The sequence below is a fragment of the Folsomia candida genome, unplaced genomic scaffold, assembly GCF_002217175.1.
Source record: "Folsomia candida strain VU population unplaced genomic scaffold, ASM221717v1 Fcan01_Sc009, whole genome shotgun sequence".
In the NCBI taxonomy this organism is placed as follows: domain Eukaryota; kingdom Metazoa; phylum Arthropoda; class Collembola; order Entomobryomorpha; family Isotomidae; genus Folsomia; species Folsomia candida.
The window spans coordinates 2,845,626-2,860,857 of record NW_019091201.1 but is presented as its reverse complement, the minus strand read 5'-3'; the positions used below and the strand labels follow the sequence as shown (position 1 = coordinate 2,860,857).

Here is a 15,232-nt window from a genome sequence, read left to right as displayed (position 1 = left end):
ACAGTAGAAACGTCTGCTATTTGAGATGAGAAATCTATGTAACATGATGTCTGCACATATCCAGCCGACAAAAGGATTAGGTTTGCAATATTTTTAAGTAGACGTGCCGTAGATTAGTCACCTCTAAAAAAACATCGCCACCAACCATCTACATATTTTGTGACTGGATAATATACAAACATTGACCGCGGAAGCTTGAGGGGACAGAGGGACAATGTCCTCACGGTTGTTCGATGTCCCCATCATCCCCCCATCTTATACAAACCCGTCCCTCCCCCCCCATCCTACAATGTTAATGTCCCCAGATGTCCACACAGCTTCCGCGGCCACTGATGCATACATAATTGGTTAGTCAGGTTTAAAGTAGTTGATGAGCAAAGCAAGACGAATCCAGTCAGGAATTACGTATCTCGTTATTTGCACAAAAACTCAATTAATGGGAATCCGGTCAAATTATCCAATCCTATTTGCAAGGTGGACCCAAGGTCTTAATTGAATCTGACTTTTATTATCTAAATAATGGACACACACATAATCGCCTCTTGGAATGATTCGTTTGTGCTTAAGAATCTCCATCCATTATGCAGGACATAACTTCTTTTTAGCATTAGTCTCTCTTGTGATAATGGGCTAACTGATCCGCCCACACGTGACACTGCAGTACAATAATTAGTCACTACATAATAGAATAATGAGAATGATGCGAAAAAAGAAGCCGTATTTTAGGCAGTGAGTAGTAACATTGGCATTTTTGTATGTGCGAAACACTAGATATTTTGATGTAGATAAATACGTCTGGAATTCGCAGTTCGATGAGGTAACCTGACTGGACTGAATGCACGACCAAAAAATCTACATTTTTTATGGTATGGTCATTTCATTCTACAGATATGTAATTTTGGACTTGGCCTTGTTTCCGCCCTTTATTTACATGTAATTATGCGTGCATTCAACACTTGGTAACATACATACGGCCGAAAAACAATGGAGATGTACATATTTGGGTCTTCTTTAGTAAAGTGAATCGAATACAGTGTGTTCCACAATTTTTTGTGTACACACAATTTACTACGAGCTAACGTTTTGATAAAAATGATGAAATACTTAATTAACGATCTTTTCCATACATATTCATCCGCTCTTATCATCTATTGGTATGCTCTTATACGTATATTCTTACCTCCAAGTATGCGGAATATATCCCGACGGACACTCACACTCCCAGCACCTTCTCCCAATCTCGCTCCTTCCAAATCCATCTTCATCCTGTGTCCACAAAAGTTTTACGTGAATAAGTTTCACAAATATTTTTCATACATATGCCTCCATTTTCCACTAGAAAAATAGAATAATATTAACTTTCACTTTACCCGAGGAGTGGTCCTCGTCCTGTGAGTGAATTCCTTACTGGGTCCCGATAAGCCTGGAGAATCGGGGTCAATCTTGGGTTGGTATGCGTTCGCAAATTTCAATTCGGGCGAATCTCCCCCATGTCCTCCGTGAATCATGGCGGACATATTTTTCACAAAAACAAATAAGGTCAACGGATATTTTTCCGATGTTTACATACAAACACAACTGTCTGAAATTAGATTTCAAGTAGTTTTGCTATCGCGCAAGTAAGTAAGTCAGTCCTACCGGCTCCTACTCGTAGTCTGCCAATGATAAGAGTGAGAGTAATCTGAAGATCACATCAAATTCTCCACCACCAGCAAAACAACGTGGACGTGGACTTATTTTGATGCTGCAGTCTAAATGAATCCTTGCAAAATATTGTGTGTATGTATTTAGAATAAATATTATAAATGGCAAGTCTGTCCGTTCTCCGTGCTAAAGGATTTTTTAGTCATTAAACATACTGCCGTGGGATGTATCGTGGCACTGCTGGAATTTTCGTGACGAGATTCGCTTCAGTCAAGTCAAACTCTCTCTCTCATGAAATGACTCCTTGTTTGTTGTTAGTGAATAATGCAGCAAAACCGTGATGGACATGTATGCATTACCAAGTTGGTAATAGTACCAAACCAACCAAGTCGTCCAGTCAGATGAGATGAAGGATGAGCTCACTCTCCTCTTCTCAAGTCAAACTCGATCCTTTCAGCAAAACCAAAGTAATAAAGCAATGCATAGGTTTAAAGTATGAAGAAGTCTCATCGCGTCGTTGATTTGATGGTGTTCGTTATTCCCCTCGAACAAAAGCTGAATCTTATAAGCGATGCGAATCTCCGTGTTTTTGTCGAGATGGACAAGATTCACTGGATCGTCGCCTACAGCTAAATGAGAAATATGTACGTAAGTATCTACACGAGCGTGTTATTATATTTTATGCATTAGGCACATTCCTCACTGCCAACATAAATATCTACCTAAATCAACACAGACAGAGCAGAGTTCAACGCAATTTTGGTCGAGTGATATAAATATTAATGTTTAAACGTAATTGTCACAAGTAATAAAGCGTAGTACTGAGGGTGGATTTTTCGCATGAAAAAAATTAGCACAAACGAAAATAAGAAATTTAGATAATATTTTGCAATTGATTTGAAGAAAAATTTGGTACACTTTTTAGTTAAATTTAAATAATTCCAATTAAATACAAAGCCAAGAACTTATCGAAAAATCCGTCCTTTGTACTTGACTTAAGCGAGCCCCCCTCTGTATAAATATACATGAAATTAATGAAGTTATGTATATCCCAGCACCATTATTCATTAATGGTCAATTTGGTCATGCATGCAAAATTCTAAATATACTTCAATCTGGATTCATTCATTTGTGTAATGTAATAAATCATCTCATTTTACAAGTCAACTCACCAAACTGCCACCAAACAACCAACGTTACGATATATTTATGTATATAGAACATATCTAATAAGAACCGTTCTTGTCACCCCAGTGTCGATGCAGGATGATAATGATTTGCCAACTCACTCATGGCCATGGTCAGGGTCAATTCCCTTTTTGGGGAGAAGAAGAGGAGACGACTTGATTACAACGCCCATTATAAATAATACACCTCTCTCTACGACTTACCAACCACATTACAGCAATTTATAAACAAAACCTAACCAAATCGATCCACATCAGGATTCAGGAGCATTAATTGACATGGGATATGTACATACGGGAGGAGAGGAGTGAGTCAAAGTCAAGCGTCCTAATGATCTCATGGAAAGGAAAGCAGTATAATTCTCATTTTTGGACGTACTAAAAGTTCTGTTTTATGTGTGCGGCATTGATACTTGAGAATCGTAATCGATACCCTTTTACCACTAATTTCGCTTTCATATGCATACGTACAGGGTCGAAAGTTGTGTTAAGTGCGCTAGATAATATTATAAGGTTAGTTTTCCTACTGATAATGGAGGTCTCCCAGTGGATGCTCTCTGATTTTGACCAACTTATCTGTCGTGTTAATCGATAACGAATTTAATTAACCTGAAATTTGAAAAATACACGATCTCCCAACGCGCACGTTTGGCAGGGATATTTGCATCCTTAGAGGAGAAAACGCGCAGTAAATTTAGAAAGTGTACAACTTTTAGGTCCATTTTCTCCTATTTGGATGCAATAATCTCTGCCCAACCAAATCTCTTCTGCAAATTTCATTTGTGATCTATTGACATTAATTTTTGCCAAAATCGGAGAGCATCCGCTGGGAGACCTCCATTCTGCACAAAAAGCAAGTTTACAAACTAGAATTTCTCCTCTTATTTCTTCCCTTCTCGGTACAAATTTATGAGTCACTTTTACTTACGAAATTAATTTTCATACAAATTTCAAATATAGATTGACTACGATGAGTAATACATACCACAAATTTATGAGACTACAGAAAAAAAAACATTTTTTCTCTCAACGCCAAGCAGATGGTACATACATGCATGGCCACGGGCGACGACGACGACGTTTGTTAGACGACTACACGCGGGTATTTGTCCTACTAAAGCACGATAATCATTTAAATTCATTACATTCTATTCTCTAAATCTGATATGATCATGCCAAAAATAGGGACGGATAATCTGACCTCAATTTATAAACATGCATGCATCCCTACCAACAATACATGCACACTCTGAATAAGATTACTTACTGCACTTGATCATCATCCATATTGTACATCCATCCATCCTCTCCGAAATGCAACCAATTATCAATTTTATGAGACATAAATGCTCAGGTAGGTTTATTGTTAGTTCATTGAGTCCCTTTCTCTAGATTTAAATAAATACATTTACCAACAGAACCAGTGCATGCAGTAAAAAAGAAATAAGGTTTAAAACATGTATTAAAGTAAACACTTATTTATAAAATTGATCTTCTAAATATTTTTAAAGTGCTCAATTCACAAAATGTTTAGTTAAAGAGTTTCAAAAATAAATTGAATTTAAAAAACGTTTAATGTAAGTACATCTGTACCGTCAGATTTTATAATTAGGCCGACAGTATATGTATGTCAGTGTTATTACAATTACACATTTTGACATGTACGCAGCGTCGTAATCAGTGACAACCGTTTGGCCGTTGTGATTCATCATATGCAAATTAGTGTTTAAAATAATGCCGTATTCGTTGATGAAATTAACTGTATTTCCATTATTATCTGTCAATCAACCTATAAATAAACTGATACATTAATGATGTCTCAAATGTTTATATGCAAATAAGTGCCGCATGTGGTGGTGGTTAGAATATTGATCCATCTTTTTTTACAACTGGACTTTTCCACCGAATTAATTAATATTTAAATGTCTTCACCTTTTTAATTTGAAATATCATCTTCTCCTTTTATTTAACATAACACGTATAAAAACAAGGGTGCAATTTTGCAAAACAAATAATATTAAAAACAACAACAATTGATAAAATCATCAATACTTGAATTATAACAAAAACAATTACTGTAAAAATAAATATTTACAATATAATTATAATTTTTATAATTTTCAAAAAATAAATTATAAAATTCTCATCATTTCGTTCATTTTCGTCACGTAAAAAAAACAATCAAGTCAAACAGTCAGCACAAGAGGCAAGAAAAGTTGCACAAAAGTGTGTCCTTTTTTCGTACCAAGTAAAAAAAAAGTAGTGTCTCGTACGTAAAAAAAATATGTCACAATCAAATTGTCTCGAGCTGAGAGCAATATTAAATCACAGTCGGGTAAAGTAAAAGTCGGTAAAAAAAATTAAAGGTTGTGGAAGAAGGTGCGTTTCTCTGTATAAAAGTTCAACTCGTAATAATAATTCGTATCGTAAGTTCGTTCGGTAAGTTTTGTAGCAGCAGCAACGTTATCATCTGCTAAAGTCGGTGATAAGGTCGTACTACTAAATATACATTTAAATTAAATAATAATGTCGTCACTGGTTCGTCCTTCAATATATATCGTATCGTATAATATCTAATAAGCGTCCTCGTAAGGTCTCTCTGTACGTGTTAAAAATATGTAATACTGTAAAGATGTCCAACTTTTTGAAAAAAAATTGTCAAGTGTCAAGTCACTTTTCTCGTCGTCGTCATTATAAAACAGTCAGTCAGCCCGTATCCCTCAAAAAAATCTCAAGTTCCCAATGTAAGTAAATAGTTTCGTTGTGTGTGTGTAAAGATATCAAAATCAGGGACATTGTCGACATAATTTGTCAAATTAATAAATTATTGAGTGAAAAATTTCGATTACATAAACTTGTTGGAACATTGGAAGCGCTGGTTGCACTTGAAGACTCGGTTTTTCTCCTTGTTCGTGTCAAAATATGCACCTAGACCGCGACTCAGCCTGTGACTTTTTATTACCGTTTCGCCATACGAATCCCACAATTGTTTGGCCTGTTTCTGATAAGGTTCTGGGGCTTTGGGCAGTTTGCAGATGAATCGTTCTAAACATTCTTCGGAAGTGAGGACACGTTGAGACAGATCGGCGAGGTAGGAAATGACGGATGGGTCTTTAGAACGACCAGCTCCGACCCCCGTATTCCCGGTCACGGTGATGATGGGAATTGGCAGGAACAACAACAGGATTGGGAGGGCAATGAGAAGTAACAATCCCAAAATAAGGAACGGTTTAATGGCCAAGATTCCCTGTAATTAATTAATGAATTAATTAAGCTTAATTAAATTAGACCCACATGCCAAATTCCTGTCTTACCTTCGCTACCGCGGCCAAAATTCCCAGCCCTTTGAGACCTTTGACTCCTAGAACACCCGCAATTCCTGCTCCCCCAGCCCCACCAGCTCCTCCTCCCGCACCGCCAAAGTCGCCAAGGCCGCCTAAACCGCCGAAACCACCGTCATCATGTCCCTCGCCCCCACCAGCGCTCCAACCCCCGGAGTGGGACCCGGAAATACTACCTGTGGGGTAATGTTGGTAGTAGTAAGTATACGACGGACCATGGGTCGTTTCAATGTTTGGTGGATGTTGTCCTTGAATATTGTTATTACTTGAGGGGATTGAAGGGCTGCTGGGCTGATAACCTCCCACGACTGGGGCTGCAGGTGCATAGCCACCAGATGAGGGCTGATAACCAGAGGATGGCTGGTACCCACCGGAAGATGAGGACGATGGTGACGGGAACTGGAAATTATGAGGCCACAAGAACGTTTAACGACTTGTCTAAAAAAACACTAAATTGCATTGCATCCACACGCAAATATTTTTTTCTTACCAGAGAATGGAAATTTCCCGTCCCTTCCGCCGCTCCTCCATACTCGACGGAACTTTGTTGATTCGTGAACGACTTGGAGGAATCATACACTCCCGAATTTCGTGCCCCCGACGACGCCTCCCCACTTCCATAGGTCGATGATCCCGCAGAAGCAGACGCCAAACTGGCTACGATGGGTTTACTCCCACCGTATGAAACAGAACTTCCCGTGTCCAAAGAGTGACTGTACTGTCGATGTGTCGAATGTAGGCCATCCTTGTCACTGGAAGCACCACCACCACCCACCGAACTTGCAGTTCTTGCACCACCACACCCACAAAATAAGAGGCAAATTGCCACCGAAAAAGTGGACAATTTCCGTAGCCGCATTTTTCTCTAAAGGAATACAAATTCTACTACTTATCCTCGTCCTTCTCCTCTCTTCTTGATGTATTTTTGAGACTCAATATGCGTGAACAACAGAAGGACGACGACGATTTATTCGCAGTTGGTTGGTTAGTGGGGGAGTGTGGCGTTTGTTTTATCGTGCAAGATGCTTTTATAGTTGTTTTATGGGCCAGAAATACGAATAAACGGGGACTTGGTCGTAAAGGTTAATTGAATTCAATCTCTGAATCTCGGATCTTCCTCATCATTCATTGCTTTGCATTGTTTGTGGCTATAACTCTTGATTGTTGGTGGTGTAGTATATGCATTATGCATGCACATATGGATGGACTGCATTGTTGGCGTCGTCAGTCTCATCTTGCACATACCTCTCGCAAGTATGCATAACTAACGCAAATACTAATTCTGGGCAAGAATAGCATCACTATTAAAAACAAATGTCCATTATTAGCTCGTTTGAATAAGTGGTGGATGGTGGATACATGTGACGATGTGGTGGGTCAACGGGGCCAGGCAGCAGAGTCTCGTCACCCGATGCTACAACAATACGATTCCTATTGATTGGGCGTCGCCTCTCTCTTTGGTCGACGTGTTGGTGTCGTGTCATTAATATTCATCCGAGGTATTTACGTATGTAGTATGTACCTTAATTCTCTCACATACGATACACCGTGAAGGAGAGAATTTGTTGCTGTTTGTTGTTCGATAGAGTCGTCATCGTCATCATGGTCAAGGAAAAGTCTTGACTTTTGACTTGCCTCTAATGGTAAGCAGTGATCCGGGAGGGAACTTTTTTTTCTGAATGACAAGGAGAAGGGCTAGATACGACGAATGGGTGCCAATCATTGGAATTTGCAATTAAAATTTTTAATTTCCACCATCACCACCACCTGTCGCAGGGTGTGAGGGAGTGAAGTGGGGAAAGTTTTACGATGCCTTCCTTTTACTACTTGTTCTTCTTGTGGGGTACGTAGGCATTCATTTATTATTAGCCATCCATCCATCCATACGGACATCCGGCACATAAACAAATTTGATTCATTATATTCCTGCATAAATTATCGAGCAGGAAAAATTGTTTTGAAATTCGGAGAGAGAGAGACGACGACGATACTGACGGTGACACAGATTCGAATTGTTTGTTGGCGTTTCTTTGGGCGGATTGGGTTACCATTCTTTCTTGAGAAGTGTGGCTATAAACAGGTGTCCATCCAAGTCTTGGCATATTTCTTGAAAATATTTGCGCATCCGAGTTTTAAGTTGATATCAAATCAACAATTTTTTTAGGGAGGCAGTGTTGAGGAGAACGAGTCCATTCCATCATGTAAGTTTTTTTATTGCCTTGTTAACAAGCGTGAATTATTAGTTGGGCAGAAAATCTGTTCTTGAGACTTTTAAGAGCAAATTTCACTCGAAAGGAATAAAAAAAATTCTGTAGTGGGCTGGTCAGCTGCTGACAATAAGTTGACGAGATAAGTAATGATAGCTGACCACTTTTTGGGCATGTTTAATTTTAAAGGACCATCATTAATTGGTTATTAAATTTGATTGTTGATTTCTCTATGTCATCAAGTAATGACAGGGTAGATACGCAGGAAATTAATGTGTGTTTGCTCTCTTTTACGGATTTTTGCTACTTCTATTTGGACGTCGACGTCGTCGCTTATTTATTTATTTAGAGTCAGTCTTGATTTGGGTGTAGAGTCGAAAAGTTTGATACGTATATATTTCAGTGAGTGAGGTGACTTTGGTGAAGGCTTTTTTGTTGTTTGTTTCGTAATTGTAGGTAAGGTCGATTTTGTGTGTTAATTAACGTGTCGTATTTAAATTACATCTTTTCAGAGTCTGGAATGGCTTCGTTCGCGCTGGGGTTGACTTCATTGTTGTAACTCATTCGCGAGGTGACCTCTCGGTACAGGTCGCACGAGTATTTCGAGCATTTCGGGGATCCTTCGGCTTGATGGCTGGCATCGACGAAGGCGCGCATTCCACGACGCCACTTTTTAGATAAGTAGCCCTCCGTTTTCTCGAATACGCTAAGAAATTAGAATTAATTGAGGTCAATGTTTCACTCTTTCAGATAACAGGATATCCAGTAAACTTACCCTGTGATCAATTTCTCCACAAAGGTCCCATGACTTCGCTTATTGATCTCGCAACTTATCCTCTCTATGCATTGTCCACTGGTGAGAACGTCTTGCGCCACTTGGACCGTATTGTAAACTTTCTCTTGTACGAATGCACCCAATCCGACGGGTTCAAGTGTTCTTCCACCAGCAGTTGCTAGAATTTGACATTTTACACATAAATATATTAGATAAGCATATGATATGCGTTAGATTTTGACACAAAAATCAACTCACGAATGGTGATGACGGGCTAAAAAATGTAGCAAAAAAAATATTATTAGAGAAAGTTATCGTATGTAGTGTGGAAATTCTTATTATTTGGATTTATCTACTTACAATTGGGATGAACAACAAGAGAAGAGGCAACAACAGCAAAACTGCAAATATACATTTTTCATCGTATTACAATTTAAGTCCTAAATATTTTATCACGCCATGTAAAAAGTAGTACACATACGTGGGAGCAACAGTGGCAACAATAAAGGCTTGAACAGCTTGAACAACGCCAAAAGTCCTAAACCTCCAATTCCCTTCAAACCCTTGACCCCCAAAAGTCCAGCCAAACCGCCAAGGCCTCCAAGCCCTCCCAAAGATCCTAATCCACCATCAAATCCTTCATCATCGGAATATCCTAAAAATTAAAAAAATAATTCCACTTTATATATTTCCCAGAATCCATACATACATAAATTCCTAAAATACGTAAATCAACCTACCCGTAGTTTCTCCCCCACTCCAACCCCCATTCCCCCCACCGCCGGCAGCTGCTGGGTAGTGATAGTAATAGTAGGTCATAGAACCTTGTGGATTCTGACTTCCTGGGGCTCCATACGCACCCGATGAACTTGACGACGCCGGTGCCCCGTACGACGAGGAGCTTGCTGAACCCCCAGCTGAACCCACGGTGGAATACCCGCCCGACGAGGTTGACCCCGCATATGCATCGCGCGGCTGCGCATACACCAACTGACCTGACCTAGATTGCGCGGCTGCCAGGGAGGAGGACGCCGTGGGTGAGAAGGATGACCTCGGCTCGGCATCAATGGCAATGTGATGTGCTTTCACCGACTCGGTGGCACCTTGCGTCGTCCTCACAACAATTGCTACCACCAGGACAATTGCAGCCCGTAGGCCTATCGTTTGTAAAGATTGCGATCTCATTTTGACCTAGAAACTGAAAAAAGAGCATAATCAGTAATCAGCATTATTGGAAACTCACAAGTTTATTAGTTCTTGAAGTCTAATTTCATCATTCACTCTTCATCATTCTTCATCATTCATTGTGAAATTTAAAAATTAAATGAAAACGAGGGTACACGTAAAAGTGGTAAAAATAACATCCTCAGTTATTAGGAATAAATCGCAGGTTATTGGAAATTCTCAAGTTTATTATATATTTTTCTTCGAAGTCTAATTTCACCTTTGTGAAATTTTAGTAATTTAAAACTTAAAGGAAAACTAGGATACGATACGACAAGTAAAAGTGGTACAAGACAAAAATGGTCTCATACCCAAGTTGAGATTAGACGAGTAATTAAACTCTCCAATAATTGGGAGCATGCATGCTAAAAAAAGTAACCGCGAAATAAATCCGTCTGACCATCCATCCATCCACCACATTCTATTTACGTATGTACATATTTATGCACTTCATGCATCACTTTTCAAACAAAAGAAGGAACAAAAAGCCGCATGTACGATCAAACCACCAACCAACTTTCATTCTTACTTTTCTTTCAAACTTCCACTTCTCTGACATGACCGCAAAATACCAACAACAAGAGAAATAATAAATAAGCTCTTATCAAACAACGACGCACCACCATTTATAGAGTGACGACGGACCCTGCGATCTTTCTTTTTTCAATTGCATCAATTCAAAAAGCAAGCATCATCATCATCACTGTCAATGTCAAGTTCAACAATGGGATGAAACTCGAAAAGCCAAAATTAGAGCGGATTGGTTCTTCTTGCAGAATGGAGAGATTAATGAGCAGTCATCTTCGTGGGTTGACCACCACAACAATACGGAACAATTGAAGCATTTAGCGTTCTGAATGCAGGGGATGATTAGAATCCAAGTAAGTAATCAGAGGTGTGGGAAAAGTTGGGGTGACCCAATTTACTAATACACTCTACTTTTTTCACGGTGTGTTATCGGAACATGCAAATTTTTTATGAGACAAACAGATCGATAGATATGCGTGTATCGTTGTCAAATATTTGTCCCGAAAAATACGATTCATAAAATTCTGGCTTATCAATTTCTTGTTACACAACAGGAACAAAATTTTGTATGTACCAAGTGCGAATGAAGTGTCCGATTCTTGCGAATTTCATTGTATCCAATACGCGAATTATACACGACCAGATGCCAAAAGATATAGCCACCCATATTTTTTTTTTCAAGCAAACAATAAAGTATAATGATAACTCAATTTGAGATTGGCAACAAATGACAATGCCGAATGTTGCGTTGGTCGTAAATATGTATGTGAAGCATAACCAGTGTTAGATGACTAGCTGAATGTTCAGTACATGAGAAACAAAAATAGCCGAGAAAATAACAAGTGTAGCAATTTTAACGTGACAACAATGGGTAATAATGATTTCAAGTGACGGGTGGCATTTCACATCATTTCACGCTTCCACCTAGTCCAATGGAGCAGCAAGGCTATTTATGGTCTCAGTTTGAATACATAAATCGAAAAAGCGAAACATGATTGTTCTTGAAAATGTTGCAAATTGTAAGTTCTTCAGAATCGCAGCACTATCATAATAACTACAGAAATACAATGTTGCTAAAAAAGGTTACTTTTAAGCGAGAGTTTGACGCCACTTGCGGTACAATCTCAAAACAAAGTTAAAATATTCGATTCAAAAATTATTAAATTTTAGAAAATCCAGTCATTTCTGAGTAATAATTGAGAAATCTTAAATTGCAAATTAATTTTATTCGCAAAAAACATGACCCATTACATACTAAATACTTTCTCTTATACGTATGACCATACTTTATCATGCATTCCCACCCAAAAACAATTTCTAAAATATATTCCAACCCTTCAAAAATTCCAAAAATCTCACCTTTTCAAATTTTCCGGAGAAAGTCCACACCAAGTTTTACAAATATGGAGACCTTTTTTCACTCACTAATATGCACACAGAATTTCACCCACTCGGAGTTGTACGTATCTATGTTACAGACAGAAAGGTGCTAATCAAGATTAAACCGAGGTGTAAATTAGTGGAAGAGATAACAAGAAGTGAATCTCATGTCTTGAACGGGCCTTCTTTTATAGACTTTTACACTCTCGGATGAGAAGACGAGTACCAGAAAGAAATCTCGTCACAACCAAACCACCTATCTATTTACAAGTCAGGCAAACCTTATCATTCACCATCAGGGCTTCTTTCTATCTCCACTAACCAACCAACACCCCCAAGCTTTCCTCGTCAACTTGGATCACACTTCACTTTGTTGCGCTATTGCTTACATTGATCTGTGGCAAATGTTGGGCGTTCTTTATCGGCACGTTTGCCTCTTCTGCGGCTGCTGGTCTCAATCTCGTTAAAACCACTTTTACCATCACATATCCAATTTTATGATTGATCTCAAGTGAGCATGATAATTTGTGCATACATTATGGGCCGTTTAATAACTTTGGTAATTAAGGTGGAGTAAAAGGTTTAGGAATTTTCAAATCAGAGATAATTTCAAAATTAAAATCTCGGAAACTGTTCGTTATTTTTGATAATTTCAATTCTATTACAGTCATATTTTCGTAAAATTTTTGTAGAACAAAATTCTGACTAAAATGGGGCCAACTAAAGTACAAGTCCACCATCCACCGACTTTTTAGCTTTAGTTGACTTGCTAAATTTAAACCGAAATGAAAGCACGCGTCGTTCCGCTTCAATTCTGAATCTCTTTTCATCACAAATTGAATAAAAAGTGTTTAGTGGTCTGGTCTGATCTTGTAGAATTACATGACTGGTTTTACCTTCCATTTTGAAAACCACTCGTCCACATCAAAACTAAGCCCAAGTTTTACTTGTATCCAAATATAATACAAGTTGTATTATATTCAAAGAACTGCTAAATTCAGTCTCTAAATAATGCTCCTAATGTAATGAATTACTTGTACCAAACGTGTCCTACGGCTTCTTCTTTCACACATATAAATTGTCACCTGGTGGTCATGAATGGCTGCAAGTACTTAATTCGCATTATGTTAACGCCGTTTGGCACATTTCACGCACGGCTATCAGTAATTTTGTCACTGATGCACTCAATAATTGAATAATTTGTGTATCCATTGTGTCGAACCATCTCTTACGACTTTTCACTTAAAAGAAAACTACTCTTGATAACCGGCGACATGTGTGTGTCAACCCCTGTCCCACTCCACATGTCGCCTTATCTGTCTCTCTTCTTTATGTAAAACTCTTCAATTCTTGAAGCCTGCCTGCCTCGGCTGTTACGGTTTTCGCGAAATCTTGTAATTCATGCTTTCGCAATAAACTGTCAACTTTCTACGCAGGTAATCATTTCATAATTCAAGAGCCCACTTACATACAAATTCAAGTGTTTTAGGCTTCTCTTCTTTTAGACTTGTTAATTACTTACTCGTCAAGAATGCATGACAGTGTTTATTGCAATTAATACAAACGCCAATTTTCGACTGGACTCATTTATTTAAAAATAATGTGTAAGTACAAGTTGATCAAAAATTTGCAGTGTCATGTCATTTGCGAGACCATCAAGCAAGATACACTTCTTACCACACATGTACACATACACGCTCCACCCGTTATTTCGCATTGTGTTTGAAAACGTACGTTCTAGTCGAGGAGAAGGACGGAGATGACTTTACAAACAAGTCAAGGAATGATGAAGAAGTCGAAATTAAATAGGACTTGACTTTTACACGTGAAATACATAAATAGCAGCTAATTAGTGGCACAGGTGGAAAAGGATGCTCCAAAAAAAAGAAACAATATCATGGATTCATTATCACATTATTTACGTACAAGTGTAGGGTTGCTTTTACTTTAGCTATTCAAGTTGGAAATCAAACACGTATTTAAAAAATTATTATGCCCAAGTCAAGTACATATGGGTTCAAGTGATTATCTCAGATAACGGAAATGCACCCTCTGCCAAAACAAGTATGTAGGGTGACATTCGATTTCATGACAATCAAAAACCAAGGATGCGACAAAAGCTGAAAATTTCGCTACTTGATAAGTGCGTAAAACTATTTATAAGTTTTAAATACACACAAAAATTATAAGGTCAGGGTATACAAGAAATGGTCATGGTCAGGTTGGGAAGAAATAATCCGTCTCACTTTGCCTCTTCAATCCCTATTCTCATTAAATTAACAATTCTACTTTATTTACTTAAAGTAATGAACGATTCCTAAATGAGGATGCTTATTTATCGAGTATCGAGAATTGAATTCTTCTGTAATTCCCAAGTTTCTAATAAATAAAACTTGCTGTCCGACGATTAAATGAAAATCGCCAAACAAGACACGAAGACACGTTCTAAAACCAACGTTGGCCTGAATCTAGTTCTAGTATTCTAAAAATCCACTTAATTTCAAATTCACACCTTGACTTCTTTCTATTTTAAACCCACCTGCTCCGTAAACTCAAACCAAACAAATAGCTCAAAAGAAGTATATCTTTTTTACATAACAAATATCCGCGAAAAAACCACAAAACGCAACGCACCGTCTGACTGAATACCAAAGTAAGTAAGTAAATCTTTTAATTGTGAGGTAAATAAATGGACCTGACTTTGTCGAAAAAAAAGTCGAAAAGTGAACCAACTTTAATCCGTCAAAGTCGTATATTTTGGGCATTTGCAACTTTTCCACGGAAAAAAAGAAGATGCTGACTCACCTTTCAACACCACTTACTTACTTCCTTTCTACGTCTATGGTACACAGTTTTCTTCGAATATAAGCGCTTTTTACGCTCATTTCGTTGTATGCACTCGTTTATACAATAAAGCCTGGTTTAAATACATATTATAGAAATTAA

The 15,232-nt window shown here is 38.2% G+C and overlaps 3 protein-coding genes and 2 long non-coding RNA genes across 7 annotated transcripts in view; 2 read left to right on the top strand and 3 right to left on the bottom strand.

Moving 5' to 3' along the window:
* Window positions 1-1,782, bottom strand: part of LOC110854380 (prickle planar cell polarity protein 3-A) — a 40,851-nt gene extending 39,069 nt beyond the window's left edge. Inside the window, exons 1-2 of the mRNA XM_022102810.2 lie at window positions 1,371-1,782; window positions 1,181-1,266 (exon numbers count right to left, since the gene is read on the bottom strand). Coding sequence (XP_021958502.1) covers window positions 1,181-1,266; window positions 1,371-1,517 — 233 coding nt within the window. The 5' untranslated portion in view covers window positions 1,518-1,782. The remainder of the gene's footprint in view (window positions 1-1,180; window positions 1,267-1,370) is intronic.
* A 1,040-nt stretch (window positions 1,783-2,822) lies between these two features.
* Window positions 2,823-5,090, top strand: LOC110854404. The gene is made up of 3 exons (XR_002548320.2): window positions 2,823-3,344; window positions 3,792-3,933; window positions 4,017-5,090. It is a non-coding gene; the product is annotated as an uncharacterized LOC110854404 (long non-coding RNA).
* Window positions 5,091-5,374: 284 nt separating this feature from the next.
* Window positions 5,375-8,460, bottom strand: LOC110853945 (keratin, type I cytoskeletal 9). Of its 2 annotated transcripts, XM_022102321.2 has the most exons (4): window positions 6,663-8,268; window positions 6,439-6,571; window positions 6,146-6,348; window positions 5,375-6,078 (listed from the first exon to the last, which is right to left on the bottom strand). In XM_022102321.2, the coding sequence occupies exons 1-4, from the start codon at window positions 7,029-7,031 to the stop codon at window positions 5,677-5,679; spliced, it is 1,107 nt and encodes a 368-aa protein (XP_021958013.1). In that variant the 5' UTR covers window positions 7,032-8,268; the 3' UTR covers window positions 5,375-5,676. The 2 variants fall into 2 exon arrangements, with proteins under 2 accessions (XP_021958013.1, XP_021958012.1); XM_022102320.2 differs by having other exon boundaries at window positions 6,146-6,571; window positions 6,663-8,460.
* LOC118436536 lies at window positions 8,238-9,685 on the top strand. The gene is made up of 2 exons (XR_004835534.1): window positions 8,238-8,373; window positions 8,892-9,685. It is a non-coding gene; the product is annotated as an uncharacterized LOC118436536 (long non-coding RNA).
* On the bottom strand, window positions 8,604-12,453 carry LOC110854150. 2 transcript variants are annotated; one of them, XM_035854852.1, is made up of 7 exons: window positions 12,266-12,453; window positions 9,895-10,352; window positions 9,636-9,809; window positions 9,515-9,555; window positions 9,413-9,428; window positions 9,155-9,332; window positions 8,604-9,085 (listed from the first exon to the last, which is right to left on the bottom strand). In XM_035854852.1, the coding sequence occupies exons 2-7, from the start codon at window positions 10,337-10,339 to the stop codon at window positions 8,878-8,880; spliced, it is 1,062 nt and encodes a 353-aa protein (XP_035710745.1). In that variant the 5' UTR covers window positions 10,340-10,352; window positions 12,266-12,453; the 3' UTR covers window positions 8,604-8,877. The 2 variants fall into 2 exon arrangements, with proteins under 2 accessions (XP_035710745.1, XP_021958242.1); XM_022102550.2 differs by lacking the exon at window positions 12,266-12,453 and having other exon boundaries at window positions 9,895-10,740.
* Between the last annotated feature and the right edge of the window lie 2,779 nt (window positions 12,454-15,232).